The sequence below is a fragment of the Pygocentrus nattereri genome, chromosome 2, assembly GCF_015220715.1.
Source record: "Pygocentrus nattereri isolate fPygNat1 chromosome 2, fPygNat1.pri, whole genome shotgun sequence".
Lineage (NCBI taxonomy): Eukaryota > Metazoa > Chordata > Actinopteri > Characiformes > Serrasalmidae > Pygocentrus > Pygocentrus nattereri.
In genome coordinates, this window is record NC_051212.1 from 55261794 (window position 1) to 55289156 (window position 27363).

A 27363-nucleotide genomic window follows, 5' to 3' on the forward strand; every position below is an offset into this window, starting at 1 on the left:
GGGTCGACCAGCTCTTCCAGGTGGTTGTTAGGAGCCACGTTTTCTCTGGAGCTTTTAATCAGTTTTTCAGCTCCAGTTTTGGAAACAGCTGTTTTTTTCACCCTGACTTTCTCCTTATTTATCTGCTCAAAAACATCTGAAACACTGCAAACTTGAGCTTAATGGTGAAACCGGTGACTGCAGGAGCAGGACAGGGAAACACTGGCTTAGCCCCCTTAACCTCTGGCCATGAAGTCACTCAGACAGGAGCTCATATTCTGCTCATTACGGTAATCAGAGCTGAAGAACACAGGACTTTCAGGAAGGGGAGGTTCCCTCAGGAATCTGCCATCAGCTGCACAACAGAAGTCAGACGGTGAGTTCAGACAGTTTACTGGAAACACTTTACAGCATTAATGCGGCTGATTTCTCTCATAGCTTCATATAAAAGCACGCAGCTCCTCTTCCGGCTCCTCTGTTGACTCATGTCTGCTGGTGTGTCGAGCTCCAGGCCCGTCAGGCTGCGGCTCAGTCTATTCGGCCTGCAAAATCATGGTAAAGTTCTGTCAATATCCCATTTCACCTTGAACTGGACTACAGTTCCCAGCATGCACTGCAGTGTAATATGAGCCACGCTGCTATCCAGGTACAAAGGTCTTTGCCATGCCTTCGCTGTTCCCTGCACATCAGAAGTTTGGGGACACGTTCTCTTCCTTTGAAATGAGAGCCTTTGTAGAGAGACTCTAGTACTACTTCTAATAAGAAACTATGATGAGACAAAATTAAAAAGACAATGAATCTCTAAAGGCTGATTTAGTTCAAAGTCTAAAACCCCTTTCATTCGCATAATATCACAGATTCTGAGATGCGGTTCACCTGCATACATGTTCACCTTAACCTCTGCAGTTACACGGGACTTGGTCAAGCAGGTTTCCGGTGTTCTCGAGTGCAAATAAAGGCAAGGCAAGCTTCCTTACAGAGCAGCTTCCACGCCCTGCTGTCATCCAGAGTGCTTTACAACGGGAGTGAAAGAGAATAGACACTGAAAACATCATTAAAACTACACCCTGGACAGGTCGCCAGTCCGTCGCAGGGCAGACAGACAGACAGACAGACACAATCACACCAAAGGGCAGTTTAGCACGTCCAGTCGGCCTGACTGCATGTCTTTGGACTGTGGGGGGAAACCAGAGAACCCGGAGGAAACCCACGCAGACACGAGGAGAACTCCACACAGAGAGGATCCCGGTCACCCGGCTGGGGAATCGAACCCAGGTCTGCCTTGCTGTGAGGCAACAGCGCCACCCACTGACCCGCCTGCCAAAAACACCGCTTTCATAATAAAGTGAGAATTTTCTACTGAAGTCAGAAGCGGCACGAGATCAAAGAAACACTGTTGCAACAAAGAGATCTGATGTTTTTGATGATTCAGTGAATGTGTTTCTTCTGCTTTATTTGTATGTAATGTTTGGGGTTTGAGTACGAAGCTGCTTCAGTTAATAAGGTGTATGCTGCCACCTGCTGTTTGTTTCGGGTGATGCCTGTTCATGCGTGTTTCAACAAGTGGTGTCAGTCAGTCAGTCAGTCAGTCAGTGACTCAGTAAGAGACGAGAACGAATCATAACAGCAAAGGTTTTGTAAACAAAACAAATATATATATATTGTTATTACGTGTTATTAGGAGCAGGTTTTGCATAAACAGAGAGTCTGAACTCCAGTCTTTTCCTTTCAGTTGCAGCCGTGGACAGTGAGGTTTCTGTGGTCAGAAACGTGAGAGAGAGTGACCTCTCCACTCGCTGACCGCAAGAATGAAGCCACTGGCTCTGCTTCCGACAGATCCCACACCCAGTGTGGAGTCCAGGGGTCACTCCAGCTGTACTATCCAGAGCTTGGAGAACCGTATCCTGGCCCAGGCCTCCTCCATTCTGTCCCAGCCTCCTTCCTCGGCTCCAGCATGGGCAGCTCCGACCTCGTCCATCTCCTCCTTATGTCCAGCTCTCCAGCCATCCTGGCTTTCCTCCACACAGCTGAAGCAGGATCTTTTCCTTCCTTCCTCTCTCCGCCCTCCTCACTCCCTCAGCACTGCACTGCAAAGCACAGCGCCCCCTGCTGGAGGGCTTTTTTCTGAAAGCTTTTCTACTGGTGGACCTTCTGCTGGCGAGGCTTCTGCTGGTCCTGGTGAAGAGCAGCCAAGTAGAGAACAGGTTTTAGAGCAGGTCAGCTTGTGCTCCACTGAAGATGTCCAGTCACGTGATGAGGAACTGGCCGAGGTATGTTCTTAAACGTTGTGTTGGTGTTCTGGTTTCAAAGCTTTATTGTGTTTTTTAGCCAGAGAATTTTCAAAATCTTTCCTGTCTGTTAATAAATCTTAAATTATTATTATTATTATTATTATTATTATTATTATTAATATAATCTTAAATTATAGAATTAATATATAAACTTTGTCCCTCTTTGAGTGCTTTTGTAATCATAGCTCTGGTATGTGGTTTGTGTAGGGAAGAAACCAATCAGTCAACAATACCAACGATTTTGACCATAAAAATTTGCGGTCAATATTTCTGCTGTCCAATGTAGAGATCCTGCTCATCCTTAAGAGGTCAGCAGTTCACCTGTAGGGTCGAACCTGTGAGCAGGTGTAGAAATAAAATAAACAACAATGACCTAAAAGCTCGGAAAGGAGTAAAGTCTGGCAGCATTTTCTAGTATAAAAATACAGAACATCATTTCAGTGGATTATGGTTCAGTTATGTTCCCTGACTGAAGGTACTGAGATGGAGCCTTGAGGGTTCCACCTTCATCATACAATAATTATAATATTAAAGTGACTGTGGCTCTGTCTAAAAGACAGGAGGCTGAGCTGGAGGTGGCGGAGATGAAGATGCTGAGATTTGCGTTGGGAGTGACCAGGCTGGACAAGATTAGAAATGAGCAGATCAGAGGGACGGTGAAGGTGGAGCAGTTTGGAGATAAAGCCAGAGAGGCCAGGTTGAGATGGTTTGGACATGTGTTGAGGAGGAATAGTGGATATATTGGGCAAAGAATGTTGGAGATGGAGCTGCCGGGCAGAAGGAGAAGAGGTAGACCTCAGAGAAGGTTTATGGATGTAGTGAAGGTGCACATGGAGATGGTTGGTGTGAAAGTAGAGGAGGCAGTGGATAGGGCAAGATGGAGGCAGATGATCCGCTGTGGCGACCCCTAAAGGAAGCAGCCGAAAGAAGAAGAAAGCTCATTCTGTAAACACAGTTTGAAAATGTTAACCTGTTCAAATGACGTGGAGCTGTAATGTTAATCTACACGTTTGCTGTTATCACTTATATTTAGCCTTTGCTCATCATTTGCAGTAGTTCAGCATTATGGCCCAGCTTAATTATATCTGGTGACCTTTTTTATCCACGTGGTTCTAGATGTGTTTTCATCATTTAACTAATTTAGATGAACTAAAACATTAAAAAAGCTGTTTAATTTTTACCATTAAATGCTATCAGCTGATTATCTTCATTTTTAGGCCCTTAAAATCACTTTTAGTGATTTTCTCAGTCGGGTCTTACCGTGAATATGTGCTGTAAAAGGATTTGGACACCCATGAAGGTCTGGTGGAGACGGACCAGGCGCCAGTCGTGAAGCTGAGAGTGGCTGAGGAAGAGGAGCAGAAGTGCACGGTGGAGCTCGGCGAAGAATTCAGGGTCCCTGAAACCGATTTCAGTGAAGAAGCAGAAGTACTGAAGGATACGAAGGTAAAGAGGAGGGATTTCGATTTGTTTTCAATGAACCGTCGTGAACAAAAGTTTGGGCACCCTGGCTAAATGACATATTCGAGGGTCCCATTTCGTAGGGAAGATTCTAGCCACTACCTCCTGTAGCTCAGTTCCAAGGGACAAAGTGAACCTCGAAAACAAGGGGTAGGGTAAAAATAAGAAATGGGACTGGGCCTTCAGGCGTCAGAGCTGCTGCACCATTTAAGGTGGAACGGGAAAATTCTCAAGAATCTGGAGAATCTCCGACTTCAGCTTCATATCACTGAAGAATTAGGGGGGGTGATAATAAATAACTGCCCCCCTCTTTGAAGGCGTCTGATCCCTAAATGTAACTAAAGCCCAGCAGTGAGGAGCTGAACTTTCCCCTCCTCTGCTGCCCCTGCAGACGGGCAGGGTCGCCTACAGAGCGGCGCTAGTAGCTGTTAATGAAGTGATGCTCTTTTATTAGAGGGTCTCATTTCAGAGGGAAGATCTCAACCACCTCTCTGTCTGACTCTCTCTGTCTAAACTTCTCTGTCTGACTCTCTCTGTCTGACTCTCTCTGTCTAAACTTCTCTGTCTAACTCTCTCTGTCTGACTCTCTCTGTCTAAACTTCTCTGTCTGACTCTCTCTGTCTAAACTTCTCTGTCTGACTCTCTCTGTCTGACTCTCTCTGTCTGACTCTCTCTGTCTAAACTTCTCTGTCTGACTCTCTCTGTCTAACCCTCTCTGTCTGACTCTCTCTGTCTAAACTTCTCTGTCTAACTCTCTCTGTCTGACTCTCTCTGTCTAAACTTCTCTGTCTGACTCTCTCTGTCTAACCCTCTCTGTCTGACTCTCTCTGTCTAAACTTCTCTGTCTAACTCTCTCTGTCTGACTCTCTCTGTCTAAACTTCTCTGTCTGACTCTCTCTGTCTAACTCTCTCTGTCTAACTCTCTCTGTCTGACTCTCTCTGTCTAAACTTCTCTGTCTGACTCTCTCTGTCTAACCCTCTCTGTCTAACCCTCTCTGTCTGACTCTCTCTGTCTAAACTTCTCTGTCTGACTCTCTCTGTCTAAACTTCTCTGTCTGACTCTCTCTGTCTGACTCTCTCTGTCTGACTCTCTCTGTCTAAGCTTCTCTGTCTGACTCTCTCTGTCTGACTCTCTCTGTCTAAACTTCTCTGTCTAAACTTCTCTGTCTGACTCTCTCTGTCTGACTCTCTCTGTCTGACTCTCTCTGTCTAAACTTCTCTGTCTAAACTTCTCTGTCGGACTCTCTCTGTCTGACTCTCTCTGTCTGACTCTCTCTGTCTAACCCTCTCTGTCTAACCCTCTCTGTCTGACTCTCTCTGTCTGACTCTCTCTGTCTGACTCTCTCTGTCTAACCCTCTCTGTCTGACTCTCTCTGTCTGACTCTCTCTGTCTAAACTTCTCTGTCGGACTCTCTCTGTCTGACTCTCTCTGTCTGACTCTCTCTGTCTGACTCTCTCTGTCTAACCCTCTCTGTCTGACTCTCTCTGTCTAAACTTCTCTGTCTGACTCTCTCTGTCTGACTCTCTCTGTCTGACTCTCTCTGTCTAAACTTCTCTGTCTGACTCTCTCTGTCTGACTCTCTCTGTCTAAACTTCTCTGTCTAAACTTCTCTGTCTGACTCTCTCTGTCTGACTCTCTCTGTCTGACTCTCTCTGTCTAAACTTCTCTGTCTAAACTTCTCTGTCTGACTCTCTCTGTCTGACTCTCTCTGTCTAAACTTCTCTGTCTGACTCTCTCTGTCTGACTCTCTCTGTCTGACTCTCTCTGTCTGAACCTCTCTGTCTAACTCTCTCTGTCTGACTCTCTCTGTCTAAACTTCTCTGTCTGACTCTCTCTGTCTGACCTCTCTCTGTCTGACTCTCTCTGTCTAACCTCTCTGTCTGACTCTCTCTGTTAACTCTGTCTACTCTCTCTGTCTGACTCTCTCTGTCTAACCTCTCTGTCTGACTCTCTCTGTCTAACTCTCTCTGTCTGAACTCTCTCTGTCTGAACTCTCTCTGTCTAACTCTCTCTGTCTGACTCTCTCTGTCTGACTCTCTCTGTCTAACTCTCTCTGTCTGACTCTCTCTGTCTGACTCTCTCTGTCTGACTCTCTCTGTCTGACCCTCTCTGTCTGACTCTCTCTGTCTAACCCTCTCTGTCTGACTCTCTCTGTCTAACTCTCTCTGTCTGACTCTCTCTGTCTGACTCTCTCTGTCTAACTCTCTCTGTCTGACTCTCTCTGTCTAACCCTCTCTGTCTGACTCTCTCTGTCTGACTCTCTCTGTCTAACCCTCTCTGTCTGACTCTCTCTGTCTGACTCTCTCTGTCTAACCCTCTCTGTCTGACTCTCTCTGTCTGACTCTCTCTGTCTAACCTCTCTGTCTGACTCTCTCTGTCTCTCTCTGTCGGACTCTCTCTGTCGGACTCTCTCTGTCTGTGTCTGACTCTCTCTGTCTGACTCTCTCTGTCTGTGTCTGACTCTCTCTGTCTGTGTCGGACTCTCTCTGTCTGTGTCGGACTCTCTCTGTCTGTGTCTGACTCTCTCTGTCTGACTCTCTCTGTCTGTGTCTGACTCTCTCTGTCTGACTCTCTCTGTCTGACCCTCTCTGTCTGACTCTCTCTGTCTAACCCTCTCTGTCTGACTCTCTCTGTCTAAACTTCTCTGTCGGACTCTCTCTGTCTGACTCTCTCTGTCTGACTCTCTCTGTCTGACTCTCTCTGTCTAACCCTCTCTGTCTAACCCTCTCTGTCTGACTCTCTCTGTCTGACTCTCTCTGTCTAACCCTCTCTGTCTGACTCTCTCTGTCTAAACTTCTCTGTCTGACTCTCTCTGTCTGACTCTCTCTGTCTGACTCTCTCTGTCTAAACTTCTCTGTCGGACTCTCTCTGTCTGACTCTCTCTGTCTGACTCTCTCTGTCTGACTCTCTCTGTCTAACCCTCTCTGTCTGACTCTCTCTGTCTAAACTTCTCTGTCTGACTCTCTCTGTCTGACTCTCTCTGTCTAACCCCCTCTGTCTGACTCTCTCTGTCTGACTCTCTCTGTCTGACCCTCTCTGTCTAACTCTCTCTGTCTGACTCTCTCTGTCTAACCCTCTCTGTCTAACCCTCTCTGTCTGACTCTCTCTGTCTGACTCTCTCTGTCTAACCCTCTCTGTCTGACTCTCTCTGTCTAAACTTCTCTGTCTGACTCTCTCTGTCTGACTCTCTCTGTCTAACCCTCTCTGTCTGACTCTCTCTGTCTAAACTTCTCTGTCTGACTCTCTCTGTCTGACTCTCTCTGTCTAACCCTCTCTGTCTGACTCTCTCTGTCTAAACTTCTCTGTCTAACTCTCTCTGTCTGACTCTCTCTGTCTAAACTTCTCTGTCTGACTCTCTCTGTCTAACCCTCTCTGTCTGACTCTCTCTGTCTAAACTTCTCTGTCTAACTCTCTCTGTCTGACTCTCTCTGTCTAAACTTCTCTGTCGGACTCTCTCTGTCTGACTCTCTCTGTCTGACTCTCTCTGTCTAAACTTCTCTGTCGGACTCTCTCTGTCTGACTCTCTCTGTCTGACTCTCTCTGTCTAACCCTCTCTGTCTGACTCTCTCTGTCTAAACTTCTCTGTCTGACTCTCTCTGTCTGACTCTCTCTGTCTAACCCTCTCTGTCTGACTCTCTCTGTCTGACTCTCTCTGTCTAACCCTCTCTGTCTGACTCTCTCTGTCTGACCCTCTCTGTCTGACTCTCTCTGTCTGACTCTCTCTGTCTAACTCTCTCTGTCTGACTCTCTCTGTCTGACTCTCTCTGTCTAACCCTCTCTGTCTGACTCTCTCTGTCTGACTCTCTCTGTCTGACTCTCTCTGTCTGACTCTCTCTGTCTGAATCTCTCTGTCTAACCCTCTCTGTCTGACTCTCTCTGTCTGACTCTCTCTGTCTAGCCCTCTCTGTCTGACTCTCTCTGTCTAACCCTCTCTGTCTGACTCTCTCTGTCTAACCCTCTCTGTCTGACTCTCTCTGTCTGACTCTCTCTGTCTAACCCTCTCTGTCTGACTCTCTCTGTCTCTCTCTGTCGGACTCTCTCTGTCGGACTCTCTCTGTCGGACTCTCTCTGTCTGTGTCTGACTCTCTCTGTCTGACTCTCTCTGTCTGACTCTCTCTGTCTAACCCTCTCTGTCTGACTCTCTCTGTCTGACTCTCTCTGTCTAACCCTCTCTGTCTGACTCTCTCTGTCTGACTCTCTCTGTCTGAATCTCTCTGTCTAACCCTCTCTGTCTGACTCTCTCTGTCTGACTCTCTCTGTCTGACTCTCTCTGTCTGACTCTCTCTGTCTAACCCTCTCTGTCTGACTCTCTCTGTCTGACTCTCTCTGTCTAACCCTCTCTGTCTGACTCTCTCTGTCTGACTCTCTCTGTCTAACCCTCTCTGTCTGACTCTCTCTGTCTGACTCTCTCTGTCTAACCCTCTCTGTCTGACTCTCTCTGTCTCTCTCTGTCGGACTCTCTCTGTCGGACTCTCTCTGTCTGTGTCTGACTCTCTCTGTCTGACTCTCTCTGTCTGTGTCTGACTCTCTCTGTCTGTGTCGGACTCTCTCTGTCTGTGTCGGACTCTCTCTGTCTGTGTCTGACTCTCTCTGTCGGACTCTCTCTGTCTGTGTCTGACTCTCTCTGTCTGACTCTCTCTGTCTGACCCTCTCTGTCTGACTCTCTCTGTCTAACCCTCTCTGTCTGACTCTCTCTGTCTAAACTTCTCTGTCGGACTCTCTCTGTCTGACTCTCTCTGTCTGACTCTCTCTGTCTGACTCTCTCTGTCTAACCCTCTCTGTCTAACCCTCTCTGTCTGACTCTCTCTGTCTGACTCTCTCTGTCTAACCCTCTCTGTCTGACTCTCTCTGTCTAAACTTCTCTGTCTGACTCTCTCTGTCTGACTCTCTCTGTCTGACTCTCTCTGTCTAAACTTCTCTGTCGGACTCTCTCTGTCTGACTCTCTCTGTCTGACTCTCTCTGTCTGACTCTCTCTGTCTAACCCTCTCTGTCTGACTCTCTCTGTCTAAACTTCTCTGTCTGACTCTCTCTGTCTGACTCTCTCTGTCTGACTCTCTCTGTCTAACCCTCTCTGTCTGACTCTCTCTGTCTGACTCTCTCTGTCTGACCCTCTCTGTCTAACTCTCTCTGTCTGACTCTCTCTGTCTAACCCTCTCTGTCTAACCCTCTCTGTCTGACTCTCTCTGTCTGACTCTCTCTGTCTAACCCTCTCTGTCTGACTCTCTCTGTCTAAACTTCTCTGTCTGACTCTCTCTGTCTGACTCTCTCTGTCTAACCCTCTCTGTCTGACTCTCTCTGTCTAAACTTCTCTGTCTGACTCTCTCTGTCTGACTCTCTCTGTCTAACCCTCTCTGTCTGACTCTCTCTGTCTAAACTTCTCTGTCTAACTCTCTCTGTCTGACTCTCTCTGTCTAAACTTCTCTGTCTGACTCTCTCTGTCTAACCCTCTCTGTCTGACTCTCTCTGTCTAAACTTCTCTGTCTAACTCTCTCTGTCTGACTCTCTCTGTCTAAACTTCTCTGCCGGACTCTCTCTGTCTGACTCTCTCTGTCTGACTCTCTCTGTCTAACCCTCTCTGTCTGACTCTCTCTGTCTAAACTTCTCTGTCTGACTCTCTCTGTCTGACTCTCTCTGTCTAACCCTCTCTGTCTGACTCTCTCTGTCTGACTCTCTCTGTCTAACCCTCTCTGTCTGACTCTCTCTGTCTGACCCTCTCTGTCTGACTCTCTCTGTCTGACTCTCTCTGTCTGACTCTCTCTGTCTGACTCTCTCTGTCTGACTCTCTCTGTCTAACCCTCTCTGTCTGACTCTCTCTGTCTGACTCTCTCTGTCTGAATCTCTCTGTCTAACCCTCTCTGTCTGACTCTCTCTGTCTGACTCTCTCTGTCTGACTCTCTCTGTCTAGCCCTCTCTGTCTGACTCTCTCTGTCTAACCCTCTCTGTCTGACTCTCTCTGTCTAACCCTCTCTGTCTGACTCTCTCTGTCTGACTCTCTCTGTCTAACCCTCTCTGTCTGACTCTCTCTGTCTCTCTCTGTCGGACTCTCTCTGTCGGACTCTCTCTGTCGGACTCTCTCTGTCTGTGTCTGACTCTCTCTGTCTGACTCTCTCTGTCTGACTCTCTCTGTCTAACCCTCTCTGTCTGACTCTCTCTGTCTGACTCTCTCTGTCTGACTCTCTCTGTCTAACCCTCTCTGTCTGACTCTCTCTGTCTGACTCTCTCTGTCTGAATCTCTCTGTCTAACCCTCTCTGTCTGACTCTCTCTGTCTGACTCTCTCTGTCTGACTCTCTCTGTCTGACTCTCTCTGTCTAACCCTCTCTGTCTGACTCTCTCTGTCTGACTCTCTCTGTCTGACTCTCTCTGTCTAACCCTCTCTGTCTGACTCTCTCTGTCTGACTCTCTCTGTCTAACCCTCTCTGTCTGACTCTCTCTGTCTCTCTCTGTCGGACTCTCTCTGTCGGACTCTCTCTGTCGGACTCTCTCTGTCTGTGTCTGACTCTCTCTGTCTGACTCTCTCTGTCTGTGTCTGACTCTCTCTGTCTGTGTCGGACTCTCTCTGTCTGTGTCTGACTCTCTCTGTCGGACTCTCTCTGTCTGTGTCTGACTCTCTCTGTCGGACTCTCTCTGTCTGTGTCTGACTCTCTCTGTCTGTGTCTGACTCTCTCTGTCTGTGTCTGACTCTCTCTGTCTGTGTCTGACTCTCTCTGTCTGTGTCGGACTCTCTCTGTCTGACTCTCTCTGTCTGTGTCTGACTCTCTCTGTCTGTGTCTGACTCTCTCTGTCTGACTCTCTCTGTCTGACTCTCTGTTTCTCTTCTCTGTCAGTATAAGCTGCTGAACATGGTGTGCTGCTCTCTGGTGAGTAAAAGCTGCTCTCCTGGCCAGAAGGGCTGGAACAAGAACAAAAGCGTGTGGAGAAAGATCAGGGACCTGGCGGAGATGATCACCTGCAGGCATCCGGAGTTTCTTCTCAAGGTTCGTGGGTTTTCTATGTGCTATTTCTCGTGTCTTATGTCTGTAACTCATTTTGTTTCATGGCCACAGCCCTTCAGTGGTGTTTTCACCACAAACACAACTGATCCGACTCTTTCAGCTGTTGTAGAGCTGAGCGGCACAGTGCTGGGTTCTGCAAAGACCGTCAAAACTAATGTCACTTGAGATAAATGTGCTGCTGAGATTCAGTTAAATAAATCTTAATATTTAGGTCAGCATTTACACTCAACTTCCACTTTATAGGAAATCCCCCCTTGTAGCATGCAGGGGAGTATCATACGGGGAATTACAAGGCAGGTGTTTCTAATAAAGTGGCCAGTGAGTGGAAGCACAAGATGGGTGTTTCTAATAAAGTGGCCAGTGAGTGGAAGCACAAGGCGGGTGTTTCTAATAAAGTGTCCAGTGAGTTGAAGCACAAGATGGGTGTTTCTAATAAAGTGGCCAGTGAGTGGAAGCACAAGGTGGGTGTTTCTAATAAAGTGGCCAGTGAGTGGAAGCACAAGATGGGTGTTTCTAATAAAGTGGCCAGTGAGTGGAAGCACAAGGTGGGTGTTTCTAATAAAGTGGCCAGTGAGTGGAAGCACAAGGCGGGTGTTTCTAATAAAGTGGCCAGTGAGTGGAAGCACAAGGTGGGTGTTTCTAATAAAGTGGCCAGTGAGAGGAAGCACAAGGTGGGTGTTTCTAATAAAGTGGCCAGTGAGTGGAAGCACAAGGTGGGTGTTTCTAATAAAGTGGCCAGTGAGTGGAAGCACAAAGTGGGTGTTTCTAATAAAGTGGCCAGTGAGTGGAAGCACAAGGTGGGTGTTTCTAATAAACTGGCCAGTGAGTTGAAGCACAAGGTGGGTGTTTCTAATAAAGTGGCCACTTTTTTAACATTTGTTCTTCATCAGGTGGCCGTCTACACTCGGCAGGAACTTAACAAGCACCTCATGGCCAGCTTCCTGCTTGCTTTGGCCGCTCACCTGCCCGGCTCCAAGCCGCACCTGAGGAGGTACTTTTGTGCAGCGGTGCAGCTGCCATCAGACTGGCTGCAAGTGGTGAGGATCTACAGCACGGTAAGAACACAAGGGTGTTTGATTTGGATCTCCAGAAAGTTCCCCAACCCCCCCTTTCCCATTCAGTAACACAGCAAGTGTTTTCATACTTTTTATTGTTGCTTTAAAATAAAATAACAGTGTAATACAGTGTATTACTATTAAATTAAATATAAAAGCATCACATACAGCATACAGATGCATTAGCTAATAGAGCTCCGGTATTGATGCCACCCTTTAAAAATAAATGTACATTTGTAATCTCCAGGTGTTGCCCATTTTGATTATAGCTGAGACTTCGTAATTCATCATAATTCAGTGGTTGAGACATAAACAATCAGAGAGATCCAGAGGGTTTGGTGTGAAGTGGTTCAGACGTCTTTACAGTGGTGGTGATGGGAACCAGACGTCGCCATGACTACAACACAGATATAGACACTTTATTTACCATCCAGAACCACCAGAGAACCTACACGAGTCTTCTGAGCTTATATGGAATGTTGATGATGGAAAACAGTGGAAAATCTGGAATAATGAGTTTTCTTTGGGGACTATTTTGCCGCACAGCGCCCTGCATGTCTCCCTCCACCATGAATGGAGTTGAAGTTCTCTAAACTCTCATAAAACAGCGTCTCAGTCATCAGGCAGTGAATTCAGAACCAGTTCATGTAGGAACTTTCTGTAGGAGCTTTTAGAGGGACGTCTGGTTCCCATCACCACCACTGTGAGCAGCTCTGACTCTGTACGTTTATCTAGAACCGAGCGTTTCACACCAAACCGCTCAGAACTGCTCTGTTTACATCTTAACTGTTTTTTAATTATGCAGGAATTAACTAAATAAGTGGAATTAGCTTTTAAACAGGTGTTGAAGATCAGAGCTTTTCAATTAAACAAGGCTTTCTGAATGGATACATGAATTCTGAATACATTAACATAATATACACGTCCTGTAAGAGGACCTGTATGATTAATCATAGCAACGAACAATATGATTTTATATCATCTTTATATTAATTCTATGAAATGAAACTTTTCTTTGCATCCGTTTAACATTTTTGCTCGAAATATCGGTCAAGCTCCATTTTTGGCGTTTTTCAGTTTTTGACATACTTTCAAAGCGTCTGTTTTTCTTTACATTGTGTGTGAATTTCACGATGAATGCACAAAAACAAACGGCTCAGAATGACTTCTAAAAAACTCCGGTTCCATTGACTTCCATTAAAAGTAAAGCAGGTTTTTTCCTTCTCCTGTAAAGTTCCCGTTTAGGAGATACGAGGTTTTGCTCCTCTAACAGCGACATGTATTTCTGTCTCAGTGTTTCAGCTCATCTCTGCCCACGTGCCTGAAAAAAGCTCTGGTGGACAAATTCAAGCAGTTCAGTGAAGGTCAGCTGGCCAAATACGGCGCACGGAGACGGAGGAAGCGCAGAGCTGCGGTACGGCACTCGCTCCTCACACGGAGAGACGGAGAATTAACGGAGAAGTCCATTTCTAACCCGACGTTCATCTGCAGAGAACGACTCCTGTTCATGGTTCTATACAGAACCATTGTCTTTACTAAACAACCGTTGACAAAGCGTCTTTAAGAGTGTAACAATAGAAGAACCCTGTTTGGTGCTGTATAGAACCATTTTCAAAAAGGTTCTACATATAAACATATACAGCACGTTCTCCATCAATCTAAAGAACCATTTCACCATGCAAAGAACCATTTAAGCATGCAAATGTTTTCTCATTGGTCTAATTTCCATTGTCTGTACTAATGAACCCTTGAAGAACCATCTTTGAAAGAGTGTATATAGAACCATTTCATGCCTAAATGGTTCTTTGCATGCTGAAATCATCTTCAGACTGTGGAGAATGTGTCGTATATGGTTCTGTGTAGGCAAACGGTAAGATGGACATTGAACGCTCTTAAAGAAGATGGTTCTTCAAAGGTTCTTTAGTGAAGTGTTCTTCGGGATTGATGGAGAATGTGCTGTAGGTGGTTTATATATATATTAATATATATATATAAAACCTTTTTGAAAAGGGTTCTTTGTTGCACCAAAAGGTTTGTTCCATTGTTTTAAGTTTGACATCATAATAATCGAAGAACCCTTTTGGGTGCTACATAGAACCCTTTTCAAAAAGAACTGCATAGAGAACCACATACAACACATTCTCCATCAACGTGAAGAGCCATGTCGCCACACAAAGAACTAGTAAGCATTAAATAGTTCTATATAGAGCTCATGGTTCTAAATAGAACCATTCTCTTTACTGAAGAACCCTTAGAGAACTGTGTTTTATCTATAGATATGTGTGGGCGTTTGATGATGGTCCACATTGTCCAACTGGAGCTTGCTAGCAACCCAGTATCTCCACTTTAATGGGTAGAAACAATAGCAGCCTGGTTCTCCTTAATCAAGTAACCTCATAATCTCTTAATCCTGAAGCCCAGTAACGGAATAGAACTGAATTAAAGGGAATCGCTCACTAAAAACAACGAGACGAATGTGTGGATCATCTGATGATGGTCCATCGGATGATGGGGGGTCATCTAAACAGCCCCTCCTCACTCTCTGAACCTTTAGACATTCGTTAGTGTCTTTCAGGCTCAGCTCTTGTAACAGAGATGATATTCGTTATATGGACAGCGTTTCTGAGCGACTTCCACCGTGTGTCTCCGCTCTGTGTAGGATATTCCTCCTGACCTGAGCAAGAAAAGGGCAGACCTCCTCAGAACATACCCTTCAGACCTGCAGAAACACGTGAGTGACTGACTTCTCTCTGCAGATGATCTCGATTTGCCGCCCTTATGTGAGAAAACTCTCACTCGGGCGCTTTAGGCATCGATCATTTCCCGACGTTCCTCATTTCTGGGTGAAAAATGACGCTGTGTGTGTTTCAGTCCCAGAGGGATCAGAGCGAGTTCAGCATGAAGAATCTGATAAAACGTCTCCACATCAAAGAGCCCGCAGAGTTCGTCATGAGCATCCTGGGGAAGAAGTACGTAATCTCGTAACTGTATCCTCATAACTTCATAATCTCAAACGTTTATTCTTGTGTTTCCAGAATCCTTTAAACCTTTCATTTTATTATCCTTTAACCTCGTTATCCCATATTCCTATAACCCTGTAAAGCCACGATGCCGTAACTCCATAACCACATAATCCTGTAATCCCATAAACCCATCATCCTGTAGCCCCATAATTCCAAAATCCTAGAACTCCATAACTCTCTGATCCTGTAATCTCATAACTCCTAAATCATGTAACCCTATAACTCCGTCATCCTGTAACCCCATAACGTCATCATCCTGTAACTCCATAACCACATAATCCTGTAATCCTGTGATAAATATTGGGGTAAAACAGTAAATACGAGTTTCTAATCTTGGGAGATTTAATATTTATTTACTCTGTCACATTGATTAGAATCTTTAATGGACAAAAGTTACTGGAAATACTGTAAAAACGCTCCTGTGTGTGTGTTTCTGTCTATGTGTGTGTCTGTGTGTGTGTGTGTGTGTGTGTGTGTCTGTCTATGTGTGTGTGTGTCTGTGTGTGTGTGTGTGTGTCTGTGTGTGTGTGTGTCTAGGTACCCTGCCGATGCGAAGGCGTTTGAGCGCAGTGGTCTGAGTGGAGTTTGGCAGAGTGACCGAGCCGGTCAGAGAATGAAACTCAAACAGCCGGACACGTGGCAGACCACCCTGAGCCGAGAGGGACACAAGGCTGCGACCTGGGAAAAGATGATCGGTCTGAACTCCACTGAGCACAAACTCGCACAGCATTCAGCTCAACACGACACACGCAATCAGATAATAAACCGTTTATTAACTACCAGGAGGTACCAGAGGCTCCGAGCAGGACGGTCAGGTTCTTCCACATCGTACTCACCATACCATTTCTGTATGGAGCTCACTTTGTTAGTGGTGGTATTTCCTGCAGGAACAGAAAAAGCAGATAATTCTCCAGAATTTTATTGTATGTGTCGCAACATGATTTCCTTTCACTGGAACTGAGGGGCCCAAAGCATGCGTCTCAGACTCATTATTCCTCCTCCACCGAACTTTACATCATGCATTCACTGTTTCTTCTAGATGTTTCCAGTTCACGATAACAGCACTTACAGCTGGCTAGAGCAGCTCTAGCAGGGCAGATGTTTGAGAGCCTGACTTGTTGGAAAGGTGGAATCCAGTGTTGATAACTGTATACTTGATTTCATACATGTTAGCAGTAAAAGTGGCCAACATAGCCAAACACACCTGGTTGTCCACATACTTTTGGCCCAATAATGTTTATATAATATTTTATGTATTGCATATTAGGTTCATACACGAGCTCAGATACAGTATGTTAAAAAGCACAAACCAGCCAAGCAGCAGAGTTTTCAGTGTTGGAATTATGGAGAGAACAAAAGGCCAGTTATGGATTTTGAATTGATCTTCGCTTTAACTTGTGTTCTGTGTTCATAGACAGGAACTCTCTGCCTTTTGTGGTGATGCTGAAGAACCTGAGGCACATGATTACCCAGGGCATCAGTGCCAAACACCACGACAAGATCCTGAAGCGACTCACATCAGAGGTAGTTCACCTCCATCTCGCCATTCACATTCATTCGTCTCCATTTATCTCCATCCATCTTTCCCTTCACCTCCGTTTCACAGTTCACCTTCATTCATCTCCAACCATCTTACTATTGACCTCCATTCATCTCCATTCACCTTCATTCGTCTCCATTTATCTCCATCCATCTTATCCTTCACCTCCGTATCACAGTTCACCTTCAATCATCTCCAACCATCTTACTATTGACCTCCATTCATCTCCATTCACCTTCATTCGTCTCCATTTATCTCCATCCATTTCACCACTTATCTTCATTCTTCTCACCATTTACTCTGTCATTCATCTCTACTCTTACCATTCTCCTTTATTCACCTCACTAAGTTTAAAAATAATGCTGCTATTATTATTATTATTATTAATAATAATAATAATAATAATAATAATAATATAATGGTCAAATAATGTATTTCTTAGCTTTTTTTGAGCCCATGCCACTTTCTCTGGTGTATAACGTGTTTTCATAATTAGAAGATCGTAGTTTGATCACACGTGAGCTGATCTTTTTTATACTTCGGCTTTATTTCCGTGTCTTTTTTTCCTGTTCGTGTCTATAAGCGCTCCGTCGCTTCTACACCTGAAAAGCTCACTAACACAGTCTGTTCTGCTGTTTCAGCCGGCTGTGATCCAGAGTAACCTGCTCCCGTTCAGCTTCCTCACCGCATATAAAGTCATTATGCAGCTCAGCAGGTTTGGTAAGTGAGACTACTGCATATAATCTTTAACAATAAGACCTGGAAAAGAAGTACATTTCCCAAAGAAATGCAGAGCGACTGTGTGGCTGAAGCCATTCCCCAGTTAGATGCTTGGTATTGTGTTCCAGGTGGTTGCCAGGAGATTGCAGGTGGTTGCTATGATATTTGTTCCTGTGGTTTCAGGATGTTAAGCAATCTGCCATTCACTCATACGCTATATACATTGCGTTTGATGCCAAACTATCACCATAAATAACCATCTAAAAGGGTTTAAACGCCTAACCTGTTGAGTTGAGGCAGTTGAGTCTGATGTCGTCATGTTTCCAGTCGACTCTACGCTGAAGCCGGACAGCCATACGGTCATCCTGCAGGGGATTGTGAAGAGGTTTCGGAAGCGTAAGGCCTTTAAGTATCTATACTGGACGTCGGCCAGTCGTCGGAGGATGCGAGCAACGCTTGGAGTGCCGCTCATCTACAGTCTCTACAAAGTCAAACGCAGACTCCTGCAGAGAGCCAGGTCTGTCCAGCACACTGACCACATACTGTATGTCCAAAGATGTCCGGACAGTCCTGCTAATGAGTGAATTAAGCTGTTTTAAGGTGACCTTTTGCTGACACAGGTGTTCAGTTTAATTCTAACTAAGAAAGTCTGGCCTCTCTTAATTATACGTCCATCAGACCTTCAGCGCAGGCAACCTGGCTAAAACGTTCAGTAGCTTAAAAGTTCATAGAAGAAAATGTTTGAAATATTTTTCATTCAAAATAAGCTTTAAGATGGTCAGTGCATGGATGTGTGAGAGAACTGGCAAAACATGAATGTTGGTCAGTTTAAAGCGAACAAAAAAGGATTCTGGAAACCATGTTTACGTTAATCAAACAGGACAAATAATTAAGTCACTTGATTATGAAGCGGAAGCTTTTGAGCTGCCCCTTCGGATGAGCTGATACTAAAGCTAACACTGGAGCTTATCGGATGTTGGACGATGAGGTGGACCTTCATACAAAATCTTTCAGCAAACTTTAAATCACGGCTCAAATCAAAGTGATCAAAACTTTGAGGTGTTTCAAGCATCTTTGGGCTTTATTAAATGGTTTAGTGTTGGAAAGAAAACTGGACATTCATATAAACAGCAAACTGTAACACTGAATATCAAACTCGTTATTTCAAATAACTGATCATCATGAACATCCGCAGTTTGTGTTGATCAGTTCATTTCATTTTAAATGCTCTGTCGGTTCCACAGCCAGAGGAAGTTCAGTGCGGAGCTGCTGGAGCGATACCTGCAGGCTCTGCTGAAGGCCGTGGAGATTTCCTGCAGATACAACATCCCCCTGATACCCGGACGCACCCTCATCTGCCTTTCTAGCAGCTTTGATGAAAACAACTGGAAACAGGCTGCAGAAGTCTTTCTGCCTCCAGACCCCTCAGAGAAGATGGAGGAGACCCTCCCAGAACCTTCAAAGGATGCTGAGGAGGCCCTCCCAGAAGCTTCGGAGAACACTGAGAAGACCCTCCCAGAACCTTCAGAGGATGCTGAGAAGGCCCTCCAAGAACCTTTGGAGGATTCAGAGGAGAACCATTCAACACTTGCAGTGAGATAAACGCAAACTACACAGTAAATCAGTGTTTATATACGGTGCTGAGCAAAAGTCAGAGACCACCTTTCAGTTATGTCATTTCCAGTCAAAACACCCATTAAGTACAAGTTTCAGTCAGACAAAAAGCAGAAAACGCATATTTTACACTGATATTTACATAGAAGTGCAATATATCCACAATTTCAGTGTTTAGTGTGTCACAGCCTCCGTTCTTCTCAGGAGCCTCACTTTCAGCTCCTCAAAGAACCTGCAGACACGCCTCCGAAGCTCAGTCTGAGAAGCTGGTTGACGATTTCCTGAAGTAATCAAACCCATTCAGTGGTGCTGAGGTCTGGACTCTGTGGTGGTCAGTCCATCGTCCAGCTTCTTTGTTTGGTGTGTCCGTCTCCTTTTCTCAGTGAGGTTCCTCTTGATCAGCTACACGTCCTTTCAGACCCACAGAACTGAGTGGTCTTCTCACAGTGGAAGGACGGACAGAAACTCCTGTGGATGTTTTCAGATCTGAAGAAGCTTGATCTTCTCCTCTCTCTCAGAGATCAAAGCTTTCAGTGCTGTTTATCTGATGGGGGCAGGTTTGGGGGCTACCAGCTCTTCCAGGTGGTTGTTAGGAGGCCCACTTTCTCTGTAGCTTTTAATCAGTTTTTTGAGCTCCAGTTTTTGATGACTTCTGTTTTCTTTCACTTTGACTTTTTCCTTCATAGTGTAAGTGGATTATCTCATATTTAATGACCTCAAAAACATCTGAAAAATTAGTACCTTAATGGTCTTTAAACCTGTAATTAAAAGCGTGAAGGGTCTCTGACTTTTGCACAGCACTGTACGTACAACAAACCAGGCAAAAGTTTGGACACATATACTCTCCTCACTTAACACATTCTTGTTTCAGTGGAGGATCTCAAGGGGAGCTGGAGCTCCACCAAGCTGCTGCTTTTGTTAGTTTGCTGCTTATTGATTTATCCACGGTTTCCTAGGCGCATCTGCCCACTGTAGTCTGCTGAAGGTGCTGCACGTTTCTCTTTAAAAGACGTTCATGATCTCTATTTTAATAAAAGCACTGCAGTCATGACTTCTGTCAAGCGCTCCGCAGCTGGGCTTCAGCCTGCACTACTACAGAGAGGTCGAAGGGTCAGGAAATATGTTAATGGAATGAAAAATTAGTGTTGATAAATTGTCTCATCTAGACAGCCCTAATTTACAATTTAAGCATGAAACCCACACATTCCGTGACCCAAACTTTTGACGCGTGATGTATGACTGTCAGGATAAGCTTTTTATTCACTATTAGCCGCATTGCTTGGTGGAATTTTCCACGTCAAGTCTCATTAAATAGGAAATGATGGTGATCTCAGTCTGCTCTATGCTAACCTTTCTCTCTGCTGTAGGTGCAACACACAGCTATCCTCTTGGCCATGCTGCTGAGATACGGCTGTGAGCAATTGAGGGTCCAATTAATGGACTACAGAGGATTTCATGAGGTGGAGTTTAAGTCTGACAACTTTTTGGAGAATGCGTGGCACGGAATAAAGCAGATGAAGGTCAGGCTTCTCATTTACAGGGTTTTGTTGTTAAAGAGAAGTTAAAGCAGTAACTGAGTAACTGAGTATCTGAGTAAATGTAATTAGTTTCTGTACTTTAGTATTTTTGGTGTATCTGTACTGAAGTTTCTCCGTTCTGGGCGACTTTTTCCTTTCACTCCACTACATTTCAGAGTCTAATATCGACTTTTTCCTCCTACATTTTGAGAAATCTGTCGTTCCTTTTGGTTTCTGTGTGTATAAAAACGTCACATGTCAAAACGAAAGAAGCGCAAAGCCAGAGCACCAATCAGGGCCCAGCGGTCACTTTGTTTAGAGCTGGTTTTGACCTGTTGGTCATACCGACCCAGTGCAGCACGCGGTTCAACGTCAGCGCAGCAGCGTAAAACTTTGGGAGAGTCTGTTCAACATAAATGATGAACTAACCTAACTTTGTGTAAATAGAGCTCAATATAGAAATATGTCCACATATGCAGTCGAGACTGACGCGGCTTTTTTCTGAATTTCTACAAACACCATTTCATTTTATAGTAAATGAGTTTGGGCTGGTTTATGTTTATGAACAGACGCCTACAGATCAACATAGTAAAGGAGCTCATCTGTGATCCTGAGTTTAAAGCCAGTTTTTATTCAACTTAAACTTGGAACTAAGTTGTAAATAAATCTGAAACTGAAACTTTGCTTGTGTGTAAAAAGTGATTTCAGAGCCACTCGGTTCTCCCTGATGGAAACTGTTTACCTTCAGTGTTTTGTGCTTCTGATCATTTTAATAGACGTCAGCGTCACTAATTAATGACGTTCTATTAAAAGACTGGTTTACCAAGAGAGACGCTGGAGGACTTTCACCTGAAATGAGTTCATGAAGCCAGTCTGGTTATAAAAATGATAACAGGACATCAGAGCCAGAATTCCTCTTTTAGTACTTTTACTTTATACTTAAGTACATTTGAAGGGAAATACTTTAGTACTTTTACTCAACTGGAGGTCTAAAGGGAGGAACTTCTACTTTTACTGGAGGAATATTTTACCACATATACATCCTGCCTACCCCCCAAGAGACTTAATTGAACTTCTTAAAAGTTTTACATGCAGACAAACATATTTGGGACTTTTAACTGGTCTTAGACTTTAGACTAAATTCGTTTTGTGTCAGTCGTGACTGTTTCAGTGACCATTTCAGCTCATTTTCCGCTCAAAAACCTAATTTTACATTAAAACACTAAAAAGTGCTGAACTGCAGAAAATACAGCGATTCTTAATGTTCCTCACTGACTTTCAGACTTTGGGACACATTTACTTCAAAACACTGGGATCTAACTGCTCACCATGTGGCCATGAGGGACAGGGATGCAGCCCCACTGCCTGCTCTGAAATGCAGGGGCGTGGCTAAAATAAGGCTCCGCCCACCGACTAAAGCTCTGTGTTTCAGTAGTGACATGAAAATGAGTGATAGCTTTTTTCAAAAAGTTCTTATTTCAAAATTAAAGTCATGATAAATCTAAAATTTTCAGCAAATATCTTTGAAAATCATTAAAAAGAAGCATTATTATCAGAAGTGTGAAGTTAGGGGTTGGGGTTTGGGACAGATCCCTCCCAATAGAAAGTACCTGTGTGTATATTTGACTTATTACCACCTCTATTAAAACTTTGGGTTTAAATAGATCAGACCATATTCTTCTTAAATATCTAAGCTCTGAATACTTTTGTTTTTTATTTTTATAAATTTTAATTATTTTTTTACAGTCAGACCACAGTTTGAACTAACTCTGTAGAATGGTTCAGTTATAAATATAAACTTCAAGTACAAGACAGCAGTTTTCCACCAAGTCAGCAAAACGATATACAAGTTCAGGCTTGTGTGATAAAGAAGAAGCCAGTTTTAAAAGTGTGTGTAAGTTTTAAAGTGGTGCTGTGACGGTTCTATGACCGTTTGATGGACATGGGCTGTTTTCTAGGGTCATTTTTCTTTATTTCTTTTCTCGAACCCCCTTTTTAGGAGTCCTGGAGAGATGAGCTAAAGTGGACATCCTACTGTAACTTCTTCTCCAAGTTGACCGAGGACAAAGCAAAGGTGTGGTCAGATTAACGTCTGGTTTTGCATTGACCTCGTTCAGACTGCCAGTCCGAATTAGATTTCACGCATCCAGATAATATCCAGATTGATTTCGCGAGTCTGGACAGCAAAAATATGTAAATAAATCAGATATTAGCAAAAAAAATCAGACAAACCACATTTGGAGGTGTGGCAAAGATCCATGGTTCTGAAGAGAGTTCTGAGTTTGGAGGGGAGATGATGCTCCTCCATCTCTCCTGCATCCACGTTTGAAATCCTCGTCACCAGTACGAGGTTACTGACGTAGTACGTAGTTACTGACGCCTACGTCGTTACCAGGGCAACCCATGCAGATAGACAGGTGATGTCTGGACGCACAAATCAGATCCGAGCGCTGTCAAATAAGAGAGGGGACAGTGGACTCAAAAGATCTGAACGCAGCCGTATTTGTTTGCTGTGAGGTCAGTGCAGACGGTGCTTCACCCTTATTTACGCTCTGCGCAGGTGGATAATGTGATCATGGTGAACGAGTACTGGTCGGAATCCACTTTAGAGTCCGAAGTGTACAGATACCGCCAGAACTCCAGCAGGGACGCTCTTGTGGTTAACCTGCTGCTCAGTCCAATGTAAGTTCCCCCCTTTAATAGCTGTTGATCCGTGTTTCAACTCGTTTTCTGGCTCTTTCTGTTTATTTCCTTTGGGTTTTCTCATCCTTATTGTTTTATTATGATAGTCTTATATCGAATCTGCTCAGAAATATCTCCTGAAAACCCAAAAGCTTGAGCTTAGTGGCCACTTTGGCAGGAAATTTAATAAATAAAAGCTGCTTTCCGACTTTTGTACAGTACTAAACATCATTCCTGTAGGAACGAATCAAGTTTTCTATCTTTTGACATTATTTGAAAGATCTTGCTGCATTTTACACTCTGTAAACATTTCATGATGAGTGGATCAATGGAAAATCATCCAAAACAGCTTGGAATACTTTTGTTAACTTACAGCCATGTTAGCAAAAAAGTTGCAGAACGTAAATAAAAACCAAATGCAAAGATGAGCAAATCGTTAAAACCATATCGTTAATTGAAGACGATGCAAAGACAACACATCAAACGTTGAAACAGAAATGTTTTACAATATATATGCTCATTTTTAATTTGATGCCAACGACATGTTCCGAAAAGGTTGGGACGGTGGCCTGTTTCCCTCTGTGTTTCATCACTTTTAACAACGCTCAGTATTTAGGAACTGAGGAGGCCAATTGCTGTAGTTTTGAAAGTGATTTGTTTTCCCATTCTTGCTTGATTTATAGGATTTCAGCACTGCAGTAGGTTTCATTTCATGATGCGCCAAGTGTTCTCAGTGGTGACTGGTCTGGACTGCAGGCCGGTCAATTTAGCACCAGACTCTTTAAATGCAGAGCAGTGCTGCTGTAATACATGCAGAATGTGGTTTGACATCGTCCTGCTGAAATAATCAAGGCCTTCCCTGAAAAAGACGTCGTCTGGACGGCAGCAGATGTTGATAAAACATGTTTATATCATTCAGCTTTAATGGAGCCTTCACAGATGAGCAGGTCACCCAGGCCATGAGCACTAATGCCCCCTAAACCATCATGAATACTGGCTTTAGAACTGAGCACTGATAACAAGCTGAGTGGTCTTCAGCCCGGAGGACACAGTGTCCATGATTTCCAAAAAGAATTTCAAATGTTGATCCGTCGGACCGCCGGACACTTTTCCACTTCGCCTCAGTCCATTTTAAATGAGCTCAGGCCCAGAGAAGGTGGCAGCGTTTCTGGATCCTGTTTATATTTGGGTTCTTCTTTGTGTTTTAGAGTTTAACAGCGTTTGTGGATGCAGTGATGAACTGTGTTCACAGTCAGTGGTTTTCAGAAGTGTTTCTGAGCCCATGTAGTGATTTCCACTACAGAATCATGTCTGTTTTTAATGCAGCGCTGCCTGAGGGCCCAAAGATCACGGCCAGCAGATACTGGTTTTCAGCCTTTTCCCTTGCGCACAGAGATTGTTCTAGATTCTCTGAAACTCCAAGTGAAGTATTCTTGAACTGTTGCTCTATTTGATCGTGCAGTCTTTCATAGAGTGGTGACCCCTCCTCATCTTTACTTCTGAAAGACTCCGCCTCTCTGAGATGCTCTATTATACCCAGTCCTGTTACTGACCTATTGCCAATTAACCTAATTAGATGTCAGATGTTCCACCAGACGTTTTTTTAAGCATAACTTTGCCGTCTTTCGTGGCCTCTGTCCCAACGTTTTTGATACATATTAATGGAATTAAATTCAAAATGGGTTAATGTTTTTCAAAATATAATAAGATTTCTCAGTACAAACATTTAATGTGTTGTCTTTGTACTATTTTGAATTAAATATAGGGGTCCTAACTTTTGGAATCAGGGTTGTACCCTAAACGCTATGATTGGTTTTTGTCCTTCTATTGTAAAGTTACCATTTTGGTGATGTGAGGTTGCATGTCAACAATGATGATATGCATTTATATAATTAATGACTTAATTAATTAATTATATATATATAATTAATAAATAATTTCTGTATCACTGGTTCAAGTTTGCACTTCTGAGTTTAAAGGATGTGAAGGATGGTTTTCCGCTAAGCAAGGCTAATGAGGTTAATGAGCTACGCTTCAGAAATAAGTCATATACGCGTACAGCCTAGCTGTGGGAGCTGGTGATGAGTGTGAGGGGTCTAAACACTGTTTCTAATGGAGTTTCATCTCCTTTTCTTTTCTTTAGTGAAGGCGACAGTGATGACAACCATGATCCTCACTTTGTGAAACTCTCTGAGTTCAGTAAGCAGATTCTGAAGTAAGCTCAGAGTTCCTTCCTCCCGGAATCATGCTGTTGGGCTTCTGCTTTTCCACTCTGTTTTATTGAGCTCCGAGTCTCCATGTTTATTGAGCTCTGTGTTGGCAGGTTTGTTTCAGAGAGAGGTTCCTCCAGGCTCTTGGACCATGTGGAGAACATGGACAAGCTGTATGAGATCCCTCCTCCATCAGGGTTCAGAGATAAACCAGAGAGAACCATAGACGTTGTCCCATTGCCTGCCGCTCCAAAGCTCAGGTAGCTGTCAGACCAACAAGATTCCAGTGATGCACATTTTAAACGTCTCGTTTTCTGCATTTATAATTTCCTTTAAAATAAACGTATTCTTATTCAGTGAGAGCGTGAAGGCTGGGTGAGTGGGCGTGGTTATTCAGTGAGAGCGTGAAGGCTGGGTGAGTGGGCGTGGTTATTCAGTGAGAGCGTGAAGGCTGGGTGAGTGGGCGTGGTTATTCAGTGAGAGCGTGAAGGCTGGGTGAGTGGGCGTGGTTATTCAGGGAGAGCGTGAAGGCTGGGTGAGTGGGCGTGGTTATTCAGGGAGAGTGTGAAGGCTGGGTGAGTGGGCGTGGTTATTCAGGGAGTGTGTGAAGGCTGGGTGAGTGGGCGTGGTTATTCAGGTAGAGCGTGAAGGCTGGGTGAGTGGGCGTGGTTATTCAGGGAGTGTGTGAAGGCTGGGTGAGTGGGCGTGGTTATTCAGGGAGAGCGTGAAGGCTGGGTGAGTGGGCGTGGTCATTCAGGGAGAGTGTGAAGGCTGGGTGAGTGGGCGTGGTTATTCAGGGAGTGTGTGAAGGCTGGGTGAGTGGGCGTGGTTATTCAGGGAGAGCGTGAAGGCTGGGTGAGTGGGCGTGGTTATTCAGGGAGCGTGTGAAGGCTGGGTGAGTGGGCGTGGTTATTCAGGGAGAGCGTGAAGGCTGGGTGAGTGGGCGTGGTCATTCAGGGAGAGCGTGAAGGCTGGGTGAGTGGGCGTGGTCATTCAGGGAGAGTGTGAAGGCTGGGTGTGTGGGCGTGGTCATTCAGGGAGAGCATGAAGGCTGGGTGAGTGGGCGTGGTTATTCAGGGAGTGTGTGAAGGCTGGGTGAGTGGGCGTGGTTATTCAGTGAGAGCGTGAAGGCTGGGTGAGTGGGCGTGGTCATTCAGGGAGAGCGTGAAGGCTGGGTGAGTGGGCGTGGTTATTCAGTGAGAGCGTGAAGGCTGGGTGAGTGGGCGTGGTCATTCAGGGAGAGTGTGAAGGCTGGGTGAGTGGGCGTGGTTATTCAGGGAGCGTGTGAAGGCTGGGTGAGTGGGCGTGGTTATTCAGGGAGAGCGTGAAGGCTGGGTGAGTGGGCGTGGTTATTCAGGGAGTGTGTCAAGGCTGGGTGAGTGGGCGTGGTTATTCAGGGAGAGCGTGAAGGCTGGGTGAGTGGGCGTGGTCATTCAGGGAGAGCATGAAGGCTGGGTGAGTGGGCGTGGTCATTCAGGGAGAGTGTGAAGGCTGGGTGTGTGGGCGTGGTCATTCAGGGAGAGCATGAAGGCTGGGTGAGTGGGCATGGTTATTCAGGGAGAGCGTGAAGGCTGGGTGAGTGGGCGTGGTTATTCAGGGAGAGCGTGAAGGCTGGGTGAGTGGGCGTGGTCATTCAGGGAGAGCGTGAAGGCTGGGTGAGTGGGCGTGGTCATTCAGGGAGAGCGTGAAGGCTGGGTGAGTGGGCGTGGTTATTCAGGGAGAGCGTGAAGGCTCGGTGAGTGGGCGTGGTTATTCAGGGAGAGCGTGAGGGCTGGGTGAGTGGGCGTGGTTATTCAGGGAGAGCGTGAAGGCTCGGTGAGTGGGCGTGGTTATTCAGGGAGATCGTGAGGGCTGGGTGAGTGGGCGTGGTTATAACCCTGTCTCGTCTGCTTGGCGTCCGCAGGTGGCGTGAGGTGCGTGTGGTCATCTCGTCGTCGTTGCGGGACACGTACGCCGAGAGAGAAATTTTGCTGCATTCTGTGTTTCCGGAGCTGCGACGCCGTGCGGCTCCACACTGCCTCTACCTGCAGGAGGTGGAACTGCGCAGTGGTTTATCAGAGGAGGAGTCGGCTCGGGCCGTGGAGCTCTGTCTGTCAGAGGTGGGCTGCAGTCAGCTGCTGCTGGGGATTCTGGGAGAGAGATACGGGCCAGTTCTGCCTCGGCCTGCGCTGACCAGTCAGCCTCAAAATAGCTGGGTAAGAGTGATATTCAAAACTCCAGCAGCACTGCTGAGTCTGATCCACTCAGACCAGCGCAACACACACTAACACACCACC

At 45.2% G+C, this 27363-nt stretch overlaps 1 protein-coding gene across 3 annotated transcripts in view; it reads left to right on the forward strand.

The window, feature by feature from the left end:
• The first annotated feature begins 289 nt into the window (after positions 1 to 289).
• The window catches only part of LOC108414528 (telomerase protein component 1-like), a 56837-nt gene continuing 29763 nt past the window's right edge, over positions 290 to 27363 (forward strand). The window contains exons 1-19 of one of the 3 annotated variants that reach the window (XM_017687403.2): positions 290 to 355; positions 1712 to 2249; positions 3552 to 3716; positions 10559 to 10708; positions 11617 to 11781; positions 13076 to 13195; positions 14441 to 14512; positions 14653 to 14750; positions 15342 to 15499; positions 16219 to 16328; positions 16986 to 17064; positions 17392 to 17581; positions 18309 to 18657; positions 20046 to 20198; positions 22195 to 22269; positions 22756 to 22877; positions 25021 to 25092; positions 25201 to 25347; positions 26991 to 27282. In XM_017687403.2, the coding sequence (XP_017542892.1) occupies positions 1788 to 2249; positions 3552 to 3716; positions 10559 to 10708; positions 11617 to 11781; positions 13076 to 13195; positions 14441 to 14512; positions 14653 to 14750; positions 15342 to 15499; positions 16219 to 16328; positions 16986 to 17064; positions 17392 to 17581; positions 18309 to 18657; positions 20046 to 20198; positions 22195 to 22269; positions 22756 to 22877; positions 25021 to 25092; positions 25201 to 25347; positions 26991 to 27282 (2979 nt within the window). In that variant the 5' untranslated portion in view covers positions 290 to 355; positions 1712 to 1787. Of the gene's footprint in view, positions 356 to 1261; positions 1325 to 1711; positions 2250 to 3487; positions 3717 to 10558; positions 10709 to 11616; positions 11782 to 13075; positions 13196 to 14440; positions 14513 to 14652; positions 14751 to 15341; positions 15500 to 16218; positions 16329 to 16985; positions 17065 to 17391; positions 17582 to 18308; positions 18658 to 20045; positions 20199 to 22194; positions 22270 to 22755; positions 22878 to 25020; positions 25093 to 25200; positions 25348 to 26990; positions 27283 to 27363 lie in introns of those variants that run through there. The other 2 variants (XM_037533645.1, XM_037533651.1) reach the window with 2 other exon arrangements.